The sequence below is a fragment of the Salvia miltiorrhiza genome, chromosome 7 (assembly GCF_028751815.1).
Source record: "Salvia miltiorrhiza cultivar Shanhuang (shh) chromosome 7, IMPLAD_Smil_shh, whole genome shotgun sequence".
In the NCBI taxonomy this organism is placed as follows: Eukaryota; Viridiplantae; Streptophyta; class Magnoliopsida; order Lamiales; family Lamiaceae; genus Salvia; species Salvia miltiorrhiza.
Genome location: NC_080393.1, coordinates 39,894,682 through 39,915,405, shown reverse-complemented (window position 1 = coordinate 39,915,405; position 20,724 = coordinate 39,894,682). Strand labels below are relative to the sequence as shown.

Sequence of the window (20,724 nt, the reverse complement as noted above, 5' to 3'; positions counted from 1 at the left end):
TATTGTTTTATCAAGAGATTTGAATATTGTTATTACGAATTATGTGCTTTTATGTTCGTTTATTAAGATATGTCTATGTCTCATTTTATTTATTTATTCTTGCATGCACGAAGTCTTTAACCGGTCCATATATACATGGAAACGCATTTTGGAGTTCATCTTCATCACGAACTAGCACAAATTTTGTGCTTCTTACTACTCCACGTTCTATCTGTCCGGATGATGAGTTAACTGATGGGAAAAAGGAATTGCATAAAAGGTGAGATAAGACGAATAATGTGGTTATATGCTATATTATGAGAATAGTGTCAAAAATCTTGCAGCTCTAACATCAGGGCATGGACGATGCTCTTAGCATCATGCTGAATCTCAAGAAAGCGAGAACGTTTTATGCTTGTATACAATGTTTCCTAAGTTCACTATTTAATCTCATATCTGATTGTGTTCATGATTGCATATATATGTAAAGAAAATATTAAAATTATATTAAAATTTTTATTATTTTCACCTCTATAAATAGAACCTAACTTCTGTATATTTTCACACATAAATCAAATCTCTTTATTTCTTCCCAATTTACCATTTCGTTTAGTATTTTCTTCACAAATTTGTTTCCATTCTAAGTTATGGATCCAAATCATTCGAATAAAATATGTAATTTGTATTTTCTAGTTGTATTTTTAAGTTTCACCTATTGTACTTTGATTTATTTAATTTCAGTTGTGTTTAATTCTTGTAATCTTCATTTGTGCTTGAGTTAAGTATCAAGTATAATATATGACAATATTAAATTATAATATGATTACAATTTTTTTTAAATATTTATTTTATTTTGTTAAATAAAATAAATAAATATTTAATTTAAATTTATATTTTATTTTAGATATTAAATAATTAAAAATAAAGTGAAAAGAAAAAATATGTAGATTGGGTTAGTGTCACCATTGGAAGTAAAAATTATACTCTCCCTCCACAAAAAAGTCACATTTGGAATTCGGCACGAGTTTTAAGAAATATAAGTGGAAAGAGAAGTAAATTCATAGGGGTAGTGTTAATGACTTTTTTAATTTAATTAATCTGAAACAAAAATCAACATAATCTCTCTCTACAACAAATTTGATTTCAGCAAATTCAACAACTTTATGAAAATTCAAAACAAATTCTATCAAAACAAATTCAACAATAAATTCAAACAAATTCGATTCTAGCAAAAAATGAATTTCAGCGAAAAATTCAAACAAATTCAACAAATCAATTCCACCAACAAATTTAGGAAATTACAACAAATTCAAACTCTACAACAAATTCAATTCCAGCAAATTCAACAATTTACTGAAAATTCAAAACAAATTCGACAATAAATTCAACAACAAATTCCATCAAAACAAATTCAAGCTCGGGAGGAGTGAGGCGGCGAAATCAGGGTTTCGGGCTCAAAGAGGTGGCGATTTGGGATTTCGGGCTTAGAAGGCGGCGATTTGAGGGAACAACGAGGGCTTGTCGTTGTTACCTGAGAAATAGAGAGAGCGAGGGATGAAGGGTGACGCAGAGAGAGGCGGTCGGTGGCGGCGTTCCTTGTCGGGGAAGAGAGGCGGCGGCGCGTAGTGCATGTGGCTCCTCACCTTGAAAAAGGAGGCGACGATTTGAGGGAGGCAACGATTTGGGGTGTTAGGTCAGAGGGAGGCGGCGATTTGAGGGACGTTTGCTTTGAGAGAGGCGGCCCCTTAAGGTGAAGAAGAAGGAGTAAGGCGACGAGATCAAAGGTTGAGCTTTTAGACGAAGAAGAAGAAGGCTGAGGCGCCGCTCCAAATTTAGAAAATAGGGTTTGAACGAGTGAATATTAGAAGTAATCTTAGGGTTATTTTATTGCTAATTATGTTTGATTAAGTTTAAGTGGAGAGAATTTTAATTAGTGAGGTGGGTCCTCTAATGGCAAATAAAGTAAATACATAAAGTTATAAAGGGTATAATTGTATAAAAAGTGAAACTTGACTCTTTTTTGTGGACAAAAAAAAAGAGGGAATCAGGACTCTTTTTCGTGGATGGAGGAGGTATTAGGTTGTGGGTTGTGTAGATGGATGCGAGAGAAATGAATATTTTATTAAAAAGTTGAGTAAAGTTGGGTTGGATGAGTGTCACGACCGTGGGTAGTCTAAAACCAGCCAACAATTGTTGCATCCTCTTCATTCTTCACTTAAGGACTTCAAGAGTAGTAGAGAGCCTCTAATTCATTTCTGCCAAATTCTCAAGGTAAGATTGGCTTTAATGCTTCCACATTCTTCCATATTTCACCTGCATTAATGCAAGAACAACAATTGATATGTTTCAGTTATTCCCCATTTAAGATCATTCAACTACAGCAGATACTACAACAACCAACACCAAGCAATTTCAGGGTAAGCTTTGCCTTGAACTTTACCACCTCCTGCCACAATTTCTCCTTCATTCATTAAGGCAGTTACAACAATTATTCTGTTTCAGTTCTCAATCAGCAATATCACAGCAACAGCCAATCAACACATTCTCAAGGTATTTATGCTACCTCAGTTATTCAAACCAGTTTGCATTCATACCAACAGGCTGATCAGATTCATAAATGATAGAGGGCCTATATGTGCATAATGAATTTAGCAGTTACATGCTTTATATCACATAACACCAGTTACATTTTCTTTATGTAAGTATTACTGCGTATGAGAACTCGAGCAGGGCATAACTCTGAAGCAAAGCATAGAACAGACAACATTTTGTTTATATCTCACTTTAGGAATCATATAGGGAAGTCACATGTGTCTCGATTATTTGGTATATGAACTCAGAAAATCACAGCCACATCAAAACCACTAAAGATCTTATCTTGCTTAAGCTTAGGCTATAGCCGGACGGTGGTGGTGATCTCTGTCAGGACCAAGGAGAGCCCGGAGCAGAGAAGGGAGGCCGTACCAACGAGAGGACGAACACCGGAGAGGCAGCGGCGCCATCAGACGGCGCGGCAGCGCAGCGGGTGTACCAGAGACGGCGGAGACGAACTGAGATGACGGAACCTGGGTTCGATTCTCTACCCACCTTGGTGTGTGCGTTAGGGTTTTTTGTAAACGGCTCGGGGAAAAGAGCGAGGCGACGCCGACCTCGCTGATTCACGGACGACGCGGACTCGCCGGCCTCCACCGGTGACGACGATGATACGGGCAGGGGAAGAGCTAGGGCACGTTTTGAAGAACGGGAGAGATGCAAGACTCGATTTTTCGGAAGGGAAAACAATCTGAGGAATTGAAAAAGGAACGAGACGAGGAGAGGAAACACGGCTGGTCGTCAACCTCGCCGGAACCGTTCGCGGCGGAGCGGGAGAGAGAGTAGGACTGTGGGTGTGTTCTGATTTGCGCGAGAGAACTGTGTATTGGGGGAGGAAATATAGGGATTGGGCTTTTCCTTTTAATTGCTTTCGGCTAAGTTATTTTACTCAGTTGAGCCGCCCTCATTTACTCTTGGGCCATTCATAATTTAATTGAGGGTAATTTTAAATATAGCCCCAATTTTCTCAACCCTCTTGTTTAATTAAATAATAAAAATAATTATGATTGTACTAATACACCCTCATAGCCCATTTAAAAATTTATAATAAATTAATTTTCAATGAACACTGCGTATAAGTTATATCCCCAACTCAAATATTTCTCAAACTTCTTATTATAGTGGAGAATAAGACATACTCCCTCCGTCCACAATTTAAAGCCCTACTTGCTCTTAAAAATTTGTCCACAATTTAAAGCTCCATTCTGCTTTTTATACCCTTGTACCCTCCCTTGCTATTTAAAATTACTACCCTTTGCCATTAATTAATCCTCCTCATTTTTTAACCCACTTAATTATTTCCTTAATTAATTCACTAACACTAACTAATTAAATAAATAAAAAATCGGGCACTTCATTTATGCTATTCTAGAGAATTCCATACGATCTCTTCATATTTCTCTCTCTTGAATCAATCCTAGATCTACCAGCCATTCTCTCTTTGTCTTCGTCTCTCTGGAAGAAACCCTAGATCTGTATCGGCTCTCTCTTTGTCTTCCTCTCTCTAGAAGAAACCCTAGATCTATAGTCTCTCTCTCTTCGTCTGCCTCTCTCCATCTTCCTCTGTCTTGTGTTCCTTTCTCTGTTACTCGATGAATCTTTCAAAGACTAATTGCCCTTCATCTTCGATGGAGGGTATTGTGCTACACTATGTCACTTGGTTTTATTCTCCACCAGAAATGGAGTCGATTGTGCCGGAAACCCAAATGTCGGCCTTCGATCTCTGTCAATCGGTGTCGGTTGTGTCTGAAACGGACTTCACCACCTTCGATCTATGTGTGTCGGAGCCGTTGCCGCCAGAATGCGAAGCGGCGGCTTTCGATTGCTTAGAAGTGTCGTGGTTGCTCCCTCTCTCTGGATCGGAGGCGATGCAGCCGGAATATGAAGCGGCGCCATGGTTGCTACCTGAAACCGAAGCGGCGCGCCTCCCTCTCTCTGAATCGGAGCCGTTGCCGCCGGAATGCGAAGCGGCGGCTTTCGATCGCTCAGAAGTATCGTGGTTGCTCCCTCTCCCTGGATCGGAGGCGATGCAGCCGGAATATGAAGCAGCGCCATGGTTGCTGCCGGATTCCGAAGCAGCGTGTCTCCCTCTCTCTGAATCGCCGGAATACAAAGCTGAGAGCTTCCCTATCTCTGAATCTGTCAGACGAGAGAGGGAAAAGGCCAAGCGAATCTCCGACCTGAGAGAATCCTTCAAACGCGATTGGGAGAAGGCCAAGCGAACCTCTGACTTGAGAGAAGCTTTTAGACGAATCAGGTGATTTCGTTCATTGATTCCGTTTATAGTTCTTTGGTGGGAAATGGCTGGTGATGCCTTCTGTGATTTGTATTTGCTGTGCATTGTGGGGATGGCTGGTGATGCCTTATCTGTTATTCTTATTTGATGTGCATTGTGGGGATGGCTGGTGATGCCTTATCTGTTGTTTCATGCATTTGGTGTATCTGTGGTGCCAATTGTGTATCTATGATGCCAATGGTGTATCTGTGGTGCCAATTGTGTATCTGTGGTGCCAATTGTGTATATTTGTTGCCCTGTGAGGAGTTTCTTAATATCCTAGGGTTAGAACAGTGTGTACTAAACTTGATCCAACTGTAAGCTGTCCCTATGATGACTTTTATAGTCTGAGGGTTTGTTTTAATTCAGCCATTGTTCATGTGTTTGTATCTGTAAACCCTGCACTACTTTACAGTAACTACTCAGTAATACCCACTTGATGCAGCCCTTCTATGACATCTCCAAGGTTGTAAATTTCACCTTCTTCACTTGCTTCCAACTCTAGGAACTCTAAACTTTCCCTCACAAGTGCTTCTTTAACCTGAATACAGTCTGGTAGCAATCCGAGTCTTGTGAGTCTGTCTTTGTTCATGTGAGGAATTTTGCAGTTATTCCCACCCTTTGCCTTGATTATTTCGTGATAGCAACTTTGCAAAGTGAGGAACACGTGATTTAGCTTCTCTGGTGGGTATTCGTCATAGGCATCTTTCACATTCTTTAGTAACTCCTCCACATTACTTGCTGGTTTCTGATCTTTCAATGTCTGTATAGCTCTGAAAAAGCCTAGACCATTCACATTTGTATCCGGCGAATTAGCTGGCTGGCATACTAGTTGGATTTTAAATCCATCAGTATTTGCAACCGCTAGAAAGTCTGGATCATCAGGTTTTATGTGGGGTTTGGCATTATCTTGTTGGATAAAAATGTGCTTGTTTGCTGCCAATGGCCACTTAGCTTTAAAGATTGGAACCATCTGCCAAAAAAAGGGGCTAAATGATGATTCCGTTACAGATTCTGATAGCATTCATTAATTACATAAAAACTGTAACACCTTACCTCTTTAATAAGGCAAGCTTTCATGACTTCCTTTGTAATGGCTGCAATTGGCTTCACTTCCATGGTTCCTTTGCTTCTGTTTTTTGAATTCCTTTGAGCTGGTTCTATGGTTGTGAAAGGAAATATGCCAAACTTTCCATCAAAGAGTATTGTGCCATCTATGTCAAATATAGGTCGTGCTACAGCACACATAAACATAATCTTCTCAATGTACCTCTTTGATTTGCATGTCCTATACGGTTCCTCTTCATCCGGCATGAGGTAATACCTATCTTTAATTTTAGTAAGGTAAAACCATTTCTCATCGATGTGAATGGTGTTGTACATACTTTGGAACTTTATAAAACCACCCTCACTTATTGAACTAAGTTGTTTTAGGCTCCAACTAAGCCTTGACAGCCTATTTTGTGGGGTAAGAAATGGTTTTATAGCATTTGTATGTGGTTTCAGTTTTTTCTCCTTTACCCACTTGTGAATCAAAGACTTAGACACACCTAGGTTTGTAGACATGATTCTCATTGATGATCTTTGAAGCACATAAAGATTCTTCACTTTTTCAACATCAATACTCTTCTTATTTTTGTATGAGATGCCTTTTCTAATGGACTTTACCTGGACAGGTACACCACAAGCTCGCTGATGTAATACTTGGCTCCAAATCCTCCAAATGGTCTTCAAATTCACTTTGAAGAGAAGGGCTGCCTCCTTTTTTGCACCATATTCAAGCTTGCCTCCAATGCTATGTTCAAGCAGCCACTGTGCTATTTTGTTTCTGTCATCATCTTGGATTTTAGGGCATTCAATGGCCATTTTAGTGATTTACTTGTAGTAGGTGAGAAATGAATGCATTCTGAAGTTAAAGTGGTATTTATAGTGATTTTAGAGTTTATGGTGGGGTCGATTTTCCCTCCTAACTTTTGGAGGGACCGCTGTACTCTTTCTTGGTTTTTTCAATGAAATATTCTATTCCCTCCTTTTTTTACTACAGCTTTTAATTTGCTAATTTCATTCCATTTGGTTTTTCAGTTATTTAAAATTTGATAAAGCTGCCAACTTGTAAAAGAAAAAAAAGCAGATTAAAAAAAAAAATCGAAGTCCACCAGTTTGTACAAGTAAGGAATTCAAAGTTAAAATAAATGTGAAATGAAGGAAGAATAAAAAAAACAGAAAACCTATAAAAGAAAAAATAAGTAAAATAAATTACAAATGCTTATAAAAATAAATCCAAAAATTAAAAACAATCTCCTAATCACAAATTAGTAAAAGTGGTCTAATCCTTTAACCACTACCCTTTTCTTTCATCCACATCACCTTTTTCAGCTTTCTTAGTCTCCGTGCCCACACTAAAGTGGGGCTTTAAATTGTGGACGCGGGAGCACTACTTTTTCTTCGTGTAGAGAGAGAAAGCCGCTGCGCTACCGCATTGCCGCCGGCCAGAGACAGTTGGCTCTAGCTGCCTGCATTGCTGGATGAAATGGTCGATCTTACCCTTCTGGGTTCCGTTCTACTTGCCGTTTTGGGGGTTTTCCTCTTTTGTCTCTATGGGTTCTTGAAAAAGATTGAGGAGAGTAAGCAGTCGAAGAAGGGAGATACCACCGCCGCCGCCACCATCGTCAACGATAGAGAATGCAGATCTAGGGACGGCGGCGATGACATCATCATTGTGGGTGCCGGAGTGGCGCCGCCCTCGCTTACACTCTCGGAAAGGTATCGCCTTTTTACATAGTTTTGCACTTTCAAGAATGTTGGTTGGGTTGTTCATTGTTGTGTTTTGCAATTTTGAATGCATGGATGAATAATTTTATGAAGATGGTCACAAAATATTGAAATAAATCAGAATGGTTTGGAATTTGTATCCGTTTCCCTTTTATTTCACCTGATTTCTTCATGTTGTTGACTTGTGTTTATTTGGAATCTTGTTTTCAATCAAGGATGGGCGAAGGGTTAGGGTAATTGAGAGAGATTTGACTGAGCCTAACAGGATTGTGGGAGAACTCTTACAACCAGGTGGATATCTCATCGTTGCAACAGGTGCTCGGGAACTGAAGCTATTCTGTTTTCATGTTCTGGTAGTTTTGTGCTGTAAGAATACGTTAGTTCTGTTATTTTGCACTAAAATGGAAGGCAATGGAGAAGATTTACACATTACTTTAATGGTCAATCCTCTTATTGTTTTGTCATAATTCTGGTTATTGTGCTTGGCCAAATATCAAGGTGTATCTAGTTCTTCCGAATGCATGGGAAGTAATATGAAACCTTGTCCTATTGAAGCAGATTCTGGAATAATTTAAGCCCCAGATAAGCAGCACGTGGACCACAAATTCTGTATTTCTTTCAAGAATTTGTGTTATATCCTTTTTTTTGCATCCAGAGTGCGAGTAAATTTGATACATGTCCGAGCATAGTGTTGATCTGCCAATTTCAGAACTTATGCCTGGGCTTAGTGTTTCATTGACTAATGAAAAATTGAAGCATTTGCATGTATGGCACAACTTATTAGTTATTACCAACCAAAGTCAACTTTGACCCCCCCCCCCCCCCCTTCTAGGGTGAAAGTACATCTATCATAACTTCATGTAATTAAAAGAGTTAGATGACAGAGTTTATAACTGTTATTGTTTCTCATCATTTTGTAGGCTTTGAAGCTTGAAGAGTTTGGTGTAAATGCTTTAGATGCACCTAATGTGTGTTATTTGCGAGATGTGGCTGACGCGGATAGACTTGTAGATGTGATGCGATCTTGCAAAGTGGTGAAGTTTGTCAAAGGAACTGTCTTGACATCATTCGATTTTAACGCTGATGGGAAGGTATTACTGTTCTTCCGTTTGCCTGTTTAATTCTTTGCAACTTCCGACCCCTGGTAGCATCATTATGGCCCAGTTTCAAACTGGCACATCATTTTATAAGAAAATTCAAAAGAAAATTTTGACCCTTGAGAGTGAATTTTGAGGAAACGATTTTTTTTAGAAGATTCAAGGTTACTACATTACTATGTAAAGGTCCAATGAAAATTATAATTTTCACTTGTTTGGTTATCCGAATATATGAAATCAGACACTAAACAACTCTCAGTTAGGCTTCATCTGTCTCCAACTACGCATTCTTATACTTGCATTGGCCAACTCTTTTAATAGGTCCGTGCTATTAATCTTCAAGACGGGAGCAAGCTTCCTGCAGATATGGTTATGATTGGTATAGGGATTTGTCCAAACACAAGTCTGTTTGAAGGCCAATACCATGGAAAAGGGGGGAATCAAAGTAAATGGAAAAATGCAATCGAGCAACAGCTCAGTCTATGCAATTGGGGATGTAGCTGCTTTTCCAGTCAAAATAGTCGGTGAAACGCGCAGGCTTGAGCATGTTGACTCTGCACGGAAGGCAGCGAGGCATGTTGTTGCCACTATCATGGAACCTGAAAAGATGGGCGGATTCGACTATTTACCCTTCTTCTACTCCAGGGTCTTTACTTTGTCTTGGCAGTTTTATGGGGACAATGCGGGGGAAGTCATCCAGTTTGGAGACTTCACTGGAAATACTTTTGGAGCGTACTGGATGAACAAAGGCCATTTGGTCGGATCTTTCCTCGAGGGTGGAACGAAGGAACAGTACGAAGCATTAGCCCAGGCCACGCGGCTTAAACCAAAAATCGAGGACTTGGCTGAGCTCGAGAGCCAGGGTTTGGAATACGCCTTGTCCGTGATCCAGAAACCTCTGTCTACACGCCCAACAGATGTCGGTGGCTCTACTCTCATCCTCGACAAACCACTGCATGTGTGGCATGCTACTGCAGGAGTTATTGTCGCTGCATCTATGGCGGCCTTCGCATACTGGTATGGAAGAAAGCGCAAGAGGTGGTGAAAAGTTGCCTTCTGCTTCGTTGAAGATTCATTATTGTATAATGCACTTCACCTGTTGTAGCATTTTGTATGTCAAGAGAAAAGCTCAATACTCTTTGTGCAATTTATTTTCATTCAGAAAGAGAGGAAGTTTAATCAATATCAATAAATTGTTCTCGGACTTCTTTGAGTTTGAGGCAGCTACATGTAATGAAGTAATTATATCCTTAATAATTTTTTCTTGTAGCGCAAGAGCTGGAAATGCACTTACATCTTTTGACATCTTTTGACACTTTGATACCCTGTTCAGAATTTCTTTTAACGCTGATGGGAAGGTATTACGCTTTGATACTCGTTCAGAATTTCTTTACAAAGAGGACACCCTATAGGCCTATATACAACAACAATGTCATCTATATACATTATGTTATGCAGATCACGTGAAACTTAAGACTATTCACTCAAAAAAAAAAGAGACTAAATAATGTACAAACAAAGCAAACTAAAGTGAAAGCACACACTTCTATTCTTAGATTTCAAACAATCCCAACGCAAACATCAAAAACCTAATAACTAGAAATCCAAATCAAGAATACGTTTCTGATTCAAATTCACAAAAAATATATACTAAATTCATTAGGGAAGAAAAATTTACACATACTTTCAACATATGACTTTTTTCGCTTTCATAACTCTCATTTAAATTTTGCATCTTAAAAAGCAAAATATCTTCAAACTCCAACATAAACAAATTGAAGATGATGTTGAACTTTGTTCTTCCTTATGTTAATGTTTTTCTTCTTTCTACGTCTGCGTCTCTGCGCGTCTGCTTGTCTCTTTTCTGCGTCTATTCTCTGAAGTGTTTAATTAAAATTTTGAGTTGGGGCTATAATGATAGAGTTATTAGGGTTATTTATAAGTATTTTTAATGTTAGAATCAAGATAGGGATTATACATGATTTATATGTTAAGAGATTGTACACATTATTCTTATTTCAAATTAATTTTATAAACTTTAATTTATTAAAAATTTTAAATAGGCTATAAGGGTATAATAGTAAAATTATAATAATAATAATTATTATTTTTGATAAGGGGCTATAAAGAGAAAATTGGGGTTGTGTTTAAAATTACCCTTTAATTGATCGACTAATAATATTAAATGATATGGGCTGAAATATTATTTCACCTTGGGCCTTATCAGTTAATTGTGGTGGGCCACATTTATTTATTTCAGTTGGGCTGTTACTATTTCATTTGGGCCCAGATTTATTTAATTACTTGAGCCAATGAATTATTTCAGTTGGACCTTTCATTTTAATTATTCAGGTTCATTTTCATTCATTTATTTACTGGGCTACCATGACTTATTTAATTCAGGTCCACTTTTACATATTTAATTATTAGGTTGCCTTATGTTTGAGCCTTTTAATCATTGGTTTATTATTATTATTATTATTATTATTATTATTATTATTATTATTATTATTATTATTATTATTATTATTATTATTATTATTATTATTATTATTATTATTTTCTTCCTACTTACTTAAGCCAGATTAATTTGAATCAGTTGTTCTAATTATGGATTAATTATTACGAGATTACTAAGCGAATAAATCGATTTAGCTATTTTCTTTTAATCGATTAGATAGAGCGAGATCTGTTTAAATAGCAAGCGGGTTAGAACACCATAAGATGAGAAGATTAATTATAGTTAATTATTCAACCTCACGAGTGTCGCAGCCCGACGTCTAGCCAGTGATAGCGTAGACCGAGTATCGATACGACTAAATAAAAGAATGAAGTAAAGAAGGAAGAACTAGATCAAACAACAAGCGGAAGCTCACAACAAAACATGCAAAGATGAACAACAATAACATCATCTCAAAGACACAAATATTATCAGCTTCATAAGTTCAAAAGTGCAGGGATTCTCGACAAAGTTTACAAAGCGGACATAGTTAAAAATTTACAAAGGTTTATAATTTACAGAGTCTCGCAGCAAAACATGAACAGACTATATGTATGAAGACATATAGCCGAGAGTATACTTCTTGACTAAGTCCAAAATATAAACATCGACATCAAAAAGCCACCGTATGTAATATAAATACGGTAAAAGGAACAATGTCGTCCAAAATAAGTCCCCGCCAGCACCAGACCGATCTTCCTCCTCCTCGCTTATCCTGCACATTTATAAATACATGCAGGGCTGAGTACAAAGTACTCAGTGGACATATGCCGAAAAACAAATGAAAGCTTGCTCTTAGAGCTATAAATTGAACTTGCCACATTAAGCAACACACAGGGGTTTTAGTTAGAGAAAAACATGTGCATGCAATTTCGCAAATCATAACATCATAATAAAGTAACTGCGCAGTTTAAACATTCATTATGTATGTACCACATCCACTACTCATCATCAAAGGTACTGAGAAGTAGGCCTCCCTCTCAAGTACCGTGACCGGCCGACCCGATAGACGGCTCACAGTCACCTCTGTGTACACAACCCCGCTTGTGGCAGGATCCGAATCCGTCTCATCAGTAGAGGGTAACACATAAGTCATTATTAACAAAACTCGGCAAGTCAATTAGTTTCAAGCGTAACATTAACTCAATTCATAATCATAAGTATCATATCATTTAAGAAAGCTCGTATAATAGGTATATCAAAATAATGCCCACCTGACAAACTTACCTTACTCTCGTAGTACTTGGACGATCTTACCTCCGTCCTCTACTCGTATCTTCGGATGTCACAACGTCGGAGTGGTTCATGGGATAAGATAAACCTCAGTTAGAAACTCATTTACTAAAGTCCAATCTCGTCTCAAACTATAACTTATCACCCATCTTCTATTTACCCAAATAAATCTCAATCCCTAGGTATACTTAACTCCTAAGGATTCACAAGTCCTACTCTCGACTTAACACTCAACTCGGATTAAACTCATAGCAATCAAGCACATAAACAAGCATAATCACATAAGCATATAAATTCACACATAGACATGTCACAAACAAACATCATTCTGCACTGACTTGAATTAAAGACTTCACCAGACTCGGTACAGAACTCCAAGGGAGTCGTGACCTATACCATTTGAAACCTCTTTGAGTCTAGTTTCATTCAAAAAAAAGTAGGATGAAAAACTCCAAGTAGTTTAGGAGATATGACTGTTTTCCTACAGTCTACCATATTCGGCAGTTTTGAGCAATTAAAAACTTTGATTTTTGAAAGATAGTAAACGCTGCCGAAAAGGCTTGAAATTTGGTGATTACTTATCTAAGACACTCATGTCTTAACAATAAAAATTTGGGCTCCAAAAGTTAGGAAAAGATACAGGAAAAGGTGACTCTATTGGATACTCACCGAACATTTCGGCAGAAAGTAGCAGTTTTGGTTTTCCAATTTATAAAAATAGTAACCGAAGTCCAATTGACTTGAAATTTTACCAGTATGCTGAAGACTCTCATATAATCTTACCATAAACTTTTTAAGGTCTTTGGGTATCAAGAACCCAACGAAACAGTAGGTAGAAAAGGTTGTAAAATGACTCCAAACTTGAACATACAAGCAATTATACCTAGACTCTGGACTTCTTCGATGTAAAATTCTCAAAAATTCAAATTAAGCTCATATCATACACAATAACATAAACAGTGGCGGAGCCAGGATTTTTTTTGGGGGGGGGGGCTGAACTGTAATGGGGGTTCGGGGGCGGTAGCCCCCGATTTTTTTTTTTTTGGGGCCATTCAATACATTTTAGACATTTTTTACTAAAATACAAATATAATAATAATAATAATAACAACATTTTCATAGATAATATAGTTCAAAACATTTACTAAAATTTTTTTTGGGGGCATTCAATACATTTTAGACATTTTTTACTAAAATACAAATATAATAATAATAATAACAACATTTTCATAGATAATATAGTTCAAAACATTTACTAAAATTTTTTTTGGAGGCATTCAATACATTTTAGACATTTTTTACTAAAATACAAATATAATAATAATAATAATAACAACATTTTCATAGATAATATAGTTCAAAACATTTACTAAAAATTTTTTTGGGGGCATTCAATACATTTTAGACATTTTTTACTAAAATACAAATATAATAATAATAATAATAACAACATTTTCATAGATAATATAGTTCAAAACATTTGCTAAAATTTTTTTGGGGGCATTCAATACATTTTAGACATTTTTTTATTAAAATACAAATAGAATAATAATAATAACAACATTTTTAGACATATTATTAAAAAACAAAAAATTTTTTTTTTTTTTTTCAAAATTTGGGGGGGGGGGGGGGAGGGGGCTCTAGCCCCCCCGGGCACCCCCCTGGCTCCGCCCCTGAACATAAATACATAATCATATAACTCAAGAAAATTCAAACATCGACTTCCTCTTTTACTCCTTACATTCGGCCAACACATAAGTCGTTAGGGGTTGGTCCGTTTCGTCTCATATCGCATATTAAAGCTCAAATAATCATAAAAAAAAAATCACATATAGACATGCTTGGCTCATAACTCATCTTATATACAAGATCTCATGTATGCACGCAAACTAAACTCGGAAAATTTTCACAAATCAACATCATTAACCAAATTAATCATGCTTTCTCTTTGCTAGTAGTCTAACTAACATATAAACATCATCAATTCAAGTATTTATCTCTTTAATAAAAAGTTCCCAATTATTAGCAAACTAAACTTAACCAATTTTAGGCATTCTTGACAATTAACCAAATTGATCCCTAATTATCATTTCTATCATGCTTAATAACAATTAAACTTAGCCAATTTAATCAATTAACACATAGATCACTGGTGGACGTCGCCAACCACCAAATAATTCCTGCGGAATTACCAAAATAAATTAGTACTAATGGTAAGCAGGGTCGATCCCACAGAGAGCAGTTAAAAACCATTCAATTCCCTAAATCTATAAAAACGGTGATGCCACCACGCTTTAACTTTGGAGAAAATATTAATTAACTAAGAAAACAAAATTAAATCAAATAAAATACTCTAGAAATAAATCAATAAAGAAGGTAATTCGGCTCAAATAAATCCACACTAAATTAATCTCTGATCCTCGATGCAATAATTAATTAATCCCTATTAACCAATTAGTTATAGGATACCGTGATATGCACTGACATACCCCAATTCCTACTTACTGTGTCGATAGACAGCTAGATACGCTAGTCTTGTCTATTTCCCTTATTAAAATATAACCTAGCTGGATACGCCAGTCTTAGATTTAATATTCTAATAGCATTAAGGTGAAGGAACCCAATTTATATCAATTATCCTAGATACGCTAGTAATAATTAATATACCAATTAATTCCTACTACGAACATGGTAGTTTTGCCACTAATCAGCCCTATTCCAACAATTACGGATTGGAGGTGCTAATTGACTATAATCCAATTAAACTTAAGTTGATCAGGCTTAAATAAAAGAGTTAATATATAAAAGTGTCCGCTTTCATATTGTAAAATTAAAATCTAGCCTATGAAATAAAAATATTAAAAAATGGCCAATTTTTGAGCAAAAAGTCTGAAATACCCCTCCCTTTAAAATATTAAAAAATGGCCAGTCAAAATACTCTCTCTCTAACGTGTTCTCTCTCTCTACGCTCTCCCACTTCTCTCGCTCTCTCTCTCCCTCCCTCCTTCTTTCTCTCCTTCGGCGAAGTGCCGCCGCCGCGGCCTCGGCGTATCCGCCCTAGCAGAACTGAAAACGACGCCGCCCATTCAGATTCAGGCGGCGCATAGGGCAGCGGCCTTGTGGTTGTCACCAGAGTTAGAGAGGGGTAGAGTTTCAGGTGGCGATAAGGCGGCGGCTTCACGCTGCTGTTCTGAGACGGAGGGAGCCGCGCACGCTTTCGAGAGATTCAAAGGCGTTCCTGGTGATATCCTCATTTTTCTCGACAGGAAAGTGAGATCTCTGCTGCGTGTTCTCATTTTTTCACTCGGTTGCGTTTTTTGCATGAGTGATTGGTTTAATTATTTTGCTGCAATTGAAATTAAATTGTAATTAGGGTTTTTTAATTTTGAATCGGTGTTAATCATCATTGTATAATTGGGAGAGATCATTGTGCAAGTGTTGTGAAAGATCATACCTCATAATCTGTTTCCCTAATTTGATTTATTACCTACTTCAGCAGCTGATTTGTTAAAGCGTTGATGGGATGCTATCTATATATTGTGTGTGCATTTTCTTTGGATTGTTTGCTTTAACTAAGCTACTACTTCAATCCGTTGTCTAAGTTGGCCTAGTTTTTTCATTTTGATAATGTGTAGGCAGATGAAGCAAGCTTGAAATTCGAAGAATGTGCCCCGCCTACTGCAAAGGGTGCGGCGATAAAGGCTCAGTCGATAGCAAATGAAGCCTCGCGAGTATTGCAAGAGCTCGTCGAGGAAGCTAAAGCAGAGGGTCCGATTGCAGCCATTTCCCACGCTGGTAGAATCTTAAAGGATGTTGCCGTAAGCGGGTTGGCCGTGGCGTGGTACAAGGCCTAACAGTACCCGGCCTTGCACGGGATGTTGGAGGAGATAGCTGTTCTGACAGCCACGCATTGGTCGGAGAAGTACAATAGTCTGGTTAAGGATCTGGTCGGGAAATTAATGTGATTCCATAGCTACTTTTCAGGGGAGATTGCAAAATGGAGTAGAAATTGCTGTAAAAAGGCTGGCTAGATCCTCTAACCAAGGGGTGGATGAGTTCATGAATGAGGTTGAGCTGATTTCACGGCTTCAGCACCGTAATCTTATCAGACTTCTTGGTTGCTGTGTGGAGTCTGAAGAAAAATTGCTTGTTTATGAATATATGCAAAATGGAAGCTTGGACGCTTATCTCTTTGGTTTGTCTTTGATGCTCAAGTTTCACTTGGATCATGCATATTCATGTATGTTATTGTAGAGCCTACTGCAAATATGTCGGTCATTTATAAATTTGTTAGGAGTTGTTTTATGATGGTTTGGGTAACCTGTACCTATCTCAGGTTCAGATAAACATAGCTTTCTTGATAACTTAACTCATACTCAGAAATTTACTTATGGTGGTTATGACTTGTATATTCGATTGGCATATTGAGATTTAGGTAATTCATCCCTTTATTTTCCATGGGAAATGGTGTAGATGAGAAATTTGACATGGGATATGCACTTTGTCCTTTTCAGCACTAGAATCTAAAGGTTGAAAATATGATTTGCACTCTCAGGAGTAGAAATACCAAAATCATGTAGCTAGCTAGAATAGATGTTGATCAGTCCATTTGTTGGCGAGTTTGATTATTTGCGGTCAATCCAATTCTTCTTTTTTAGAGAATTGATGAATTGTTTGATATGAGCTAAGCCTTCATCTTTTCTTTGTTAAGCTGCTTAACATTTCCTTTGGGTTCTTTTGCTTGAGTACATTCGTTAAGCTGGCTTCATGGTTATGATCCTTTGTTTTCAACTTCTTTTTCTGTGATAATTATGATTTGCTAATTCATGCAGATTGGTCAGTATAGAGCTTCTAAGGGCAGTGTTGTGACAGCTGAAGAAGTTGCTCCATATCTTGATGTGGAGACTACTGTAAAAATGCTACAATTTGAACTTCACTTGCATTGAGTTTGTTTAGGGGCCAAAAGTCTCGCTTTTGTTTTGTTGGATTTTGAGGAATGTAAAAGTGTTTTATTATTTATTAATTTTGTCGGCTAAAGACTAAAGTATGAAGCTTAATTGGCATGTTCTTGGACCTAAAATTTTGTATTCTGAAGCATATAATTTGGGTTCTTGAATTCACGATCAAATTTATGAATTCACAACTTTATGTTCTTGAATTCACAACTAGATTTGTGAATTCAGAGCTTATTTTTCTTGAATTCACGACCACATCTATGAATTCACAACTTAATATTCTCGAATTCACAACTTAATGTTTTTGAATTCACAACCAGCTCGATAAATTCACAATTTAATATTCTTGAATTCACAATCAGATTTATGAATTTACAACTAAAACTTGAATTCACTACTAAAATGAATTCTAGTTTTAGTTGTGAATTCAAACTTCAAAAACTCAAATTCACAACCAAAATAAATTCTGGTTGTGAATTCGACTGGTTGTGAATTCACAACCAGCTCGATGAATTCACAACTTAATGTTCTTGAATTCACAACCAACTCGATGAATTCACAACCAGATCTATGAATTCATAACTAAAACTAGAATTCACAGCCAAAATAAATTCTAGTTTTAATTGTGAATTCAAACTTTAAAAACCTCAAATTCACAACTACTTGAATTCACAACCAAAATAAATTCTAGTTGTGAATTAAATTCTGATTGTGAATTTTACTGGTTGTGAATTCCCAACCAAATAATTCTTGCTATGTATTAAATTTTGGTTGTAAATACACAACCAAAAAATTCTTGTTGTGAATTCGACTGTTTAGGGTTTAGGGTTTAGGTTTTAGGATTTAGGGTTTAGTTTTTAGGGTTTAGGGTTCAGTTCAGATCAGTTTCAGTTTCAGTTCAGTTGTGAATTCACAATCGTAACAATTCACAACTAGGGTTTAGGGTTTAGATTGGGTTTAGGGTTTAGGGTTTAGGTTTTAGGGTTTAGTTTTTAGGGTTTAGGGTTCAGTTCAGTTTCAGTTTCGGTTTCAGTTTCAGTTTCAGTTTCAGTTTCAATTCAGTTCAGTTCAGTTTCAGTTCAGTTGTGAATTCACAACTAGGGTTTAGGTTTAGGGTTTAGTGTTTCAGTTCAGTTCTGTTGTGAATTCACAATCGTAACAATTCACAACTAGGGTTTAGGTTTAGGGTTTAGGGTTTAGGTTTTAGAGTTTAGGGTTTAGTTTTTAGGGTTTAGGGTTCAGTTTAGTTCAGTTCAATTTCAGTTCAGTTCAGTTTCATTTTCAGTTTCAGTTTAGTTGTGAATTCACAACTAGGGTTTAGGGTCTAGTGTTTAGGGTTTCAGTTCAGTTGTGAATTTAATGTTTCAGTTCAATTCAGTTCAGTTTCAGTTAAGTTTCAGTTCAGTTCAGTTCAGTTGTGAATTTAGTGTTTCAGTTCAGTTGTGAATTCACAATCGTAACAATTCACAACTAGGGTTTAGGTTTAGGGTTTCAGTTTAGTTGTGAATTTAATGTTTCAGTTCAGCTTAGTTTCAGTTCAGTTCAGTTGTGAATTTAGTGTTTCAGTTCAGTTGTGAATTCACAATCGTAACAATTCACAACTAGGGTTTAGGGTTTCAGTTTAGTTGTGAATTTAATATTTCAGTTCAGTTTAGTTTCAGTTCAGTTCAGTTGTGAATTTAGTGTTTCAGTTCAGTTGTGAATTCACAATTAGATTTAAGAATTCACAACCAGGTCGATGAATTCACAACTTAATGTTCTTGAATTCACAACTAGGTCGATGAATTCACAACTTAATATTCTTGAATTTACAACCAAATCTATAAATTCACAATCAAAATAAATTACAGTTTTAATTGTGAATTCAAACTTTAAAAACTCAAATTCACAACCAAAATAAATTCTAGTTGTGAATTAAATTCAGGTTGTGAATTCGACTGATTGTGAATTCACAACCAACATAAATCTGGTTGTGAATTCGTTTGTTGTGAATTCACAACCAAAAAATTCTAGTTGTGAATTAAATTTTGGTTGTGAATTCGACTGGTTGTGAATTAAATTTTGGTTGTGAATTCACAACCAAAAAATTTTGGTTGTGAATTCACACTGGTTGTGAATTGCGGGATTTTTTAAAGGGGTGATGTAAAGTGGACATTTTTTTAATTTTTAATGTGGAAGGGTATTTTGGTAACAGTGGCCATTTTTTAATATTTTTATCTTAGTAGACAATTTTTAATTTTACAATATGAAAGTGGTCATTTTAAAAATCCACTCTAAATAAAATTGGAATTATCTTTAAACCTAGGAATTAATCGAAATTAATAGGAATCAATTTTAAAACCAATTAGGTCTCACAGATTATTAAATTAGAGTTTCATTATTCTCACCGAATTAAAAGCTTAGCTACTCATAATTAAATTAACAATAACTAAAGAATTAAAAGAAAACATAATAATAATAATCAAACACAAAATAAACAAATCGAAATTGCAAGAAATAAAATTGGAACGAAAATATAAATAGCTAGAATTAAAACTGATCACCAATCGAAATTGAAAGAAACCGTGCTACTGGTCGAACACTACAGCCGCAATCTTCTCCACAATTCAAAGGCTAGAAAAACAATAGTATAAACTAAATTGCATGGAATTTTGGAAAAACTCGTCTGTACTCATAAAAGCAAAGTGTATGAAAACTAAAACCAAAGTCAAACCTAATAATCTAAGTCCAAGTTTGCGGCTAGGTCTAATAAAAAATAAAGAATCCTTCTCCTAATCAAATACTATATGCGGCACTCCCAAAAACTAAGAGTCCCCTAGGAATTAAAACACTAGCAATCAACCTAAGTGGCCGAATACCCATAATCAACGTGGGTTCGGCCCTTTCAAAAAAACTAAAGCCCAAAAAAAAAGCTTAATTAAAAGAGTATTAGGCTTAAATAAATTACAAGATAATTATTTCCAAAGCCTAATCTCTAATTCTCTCCACAATTTCACCAATTCTTCATGCATTCTTGAAATTTCCACCATCTCTTCCATCCACGAGCCTCGACTCTCCTCCATGCAATTCCTACATCAAAAGTGCACACAACGGGTAATATCCGAGCATAAACAACATAAAAACGACACGGCAAAAGATAACTAATTCACACACATCAAACCTTCTCACACTTAAATCATACTTGCCCTCAAGTATGAAGTGAAGAAAATCTAAAGGTGGAAATAGCAATCTCAACACATCCTCCCCTTGACTCGACACTAACGACTCAACTAAAGAAAGAAAACTTAAAAGAAGAAAGACACGACAACACGACACAAGAAC

General features: G+C 36.5%; 1 protein-coding gene, 1 long non-coding RNA gene and 2 pseudogenes across 2 annotated transcripts; 2 read left to right on the top strand and 2 right to left on the bottom strand.

The window, feature by feature from the left end:
* Positions 1-1,232: 1,232 nt before the first annotated feature.
* On the bottom strand, positions 1,233-3,573 carry LOC130992903 (uncharacterized). Its single transcript, XR_009091461.1, has 2 exons — positions 2,944-3,573; positions 1,233-2,292 (listed from the first exon to the last, which is right to left on the bottom strand). It is a non-coding gene; the product is annotated as an uncharacterized LOC130992903 (long non-coding RNA).
* A 1,691-nt stretch (positions 3,574-5,264) lies between these two features.
* Positions 5,265-6,712, bottom strand: LOC130994211 (uncharacterized). The gene is made up of 2 exons (XM_057919246.1): positions 5,903-6,712; positions 5,265-5,819 (listed from the first exon to the last, which is right to left on the bottom strand). Exons 1-2 carry the CDS (start codon positions 6,710-6,712, stop codon positions 5,265-5,267), a joined length of 1,365 nt encoding a protein of 454 aa, XP_057775229.1.
* Positions 6,713-7,273: 561 nt separating this feature from the next.
* On the top strand, positions 7,274-9,898 carry LOC130992887 (monodehydroascorbate reductase 4, peroxisomal-like; annotated as a pseudogene).
* A 5,499-nt stretch (positions 9,899-15,397) lies between these two features.
* Positions 15,398-17,471, top strand: LOC130992899 (REF/SRPP-like protein At1g67360; annotated as a pseudogene).
* Positions 17,472-20,724: the final 3,253 nt, after the last annotated feature.

What these genes read in the sequence shown, in the direction of transcription:
- LOC130994211 (XM_057919246.1), bottom strand. Translation starts at nt 6,712, where the DNA reads ATGGCCATTGAATGCCCTAAAATCCAAGATGATGACAGAAACAAAATA. An exon ending in AAGCTTGCCTTATTAAAGAG is followed by an intron (nt 5,820 to 5,902) that starts GTAAGGTGTTAC and finishes TTTTTTTGGCAG; the next exon opens with ATGGTTCCAATCTTTAAAGC.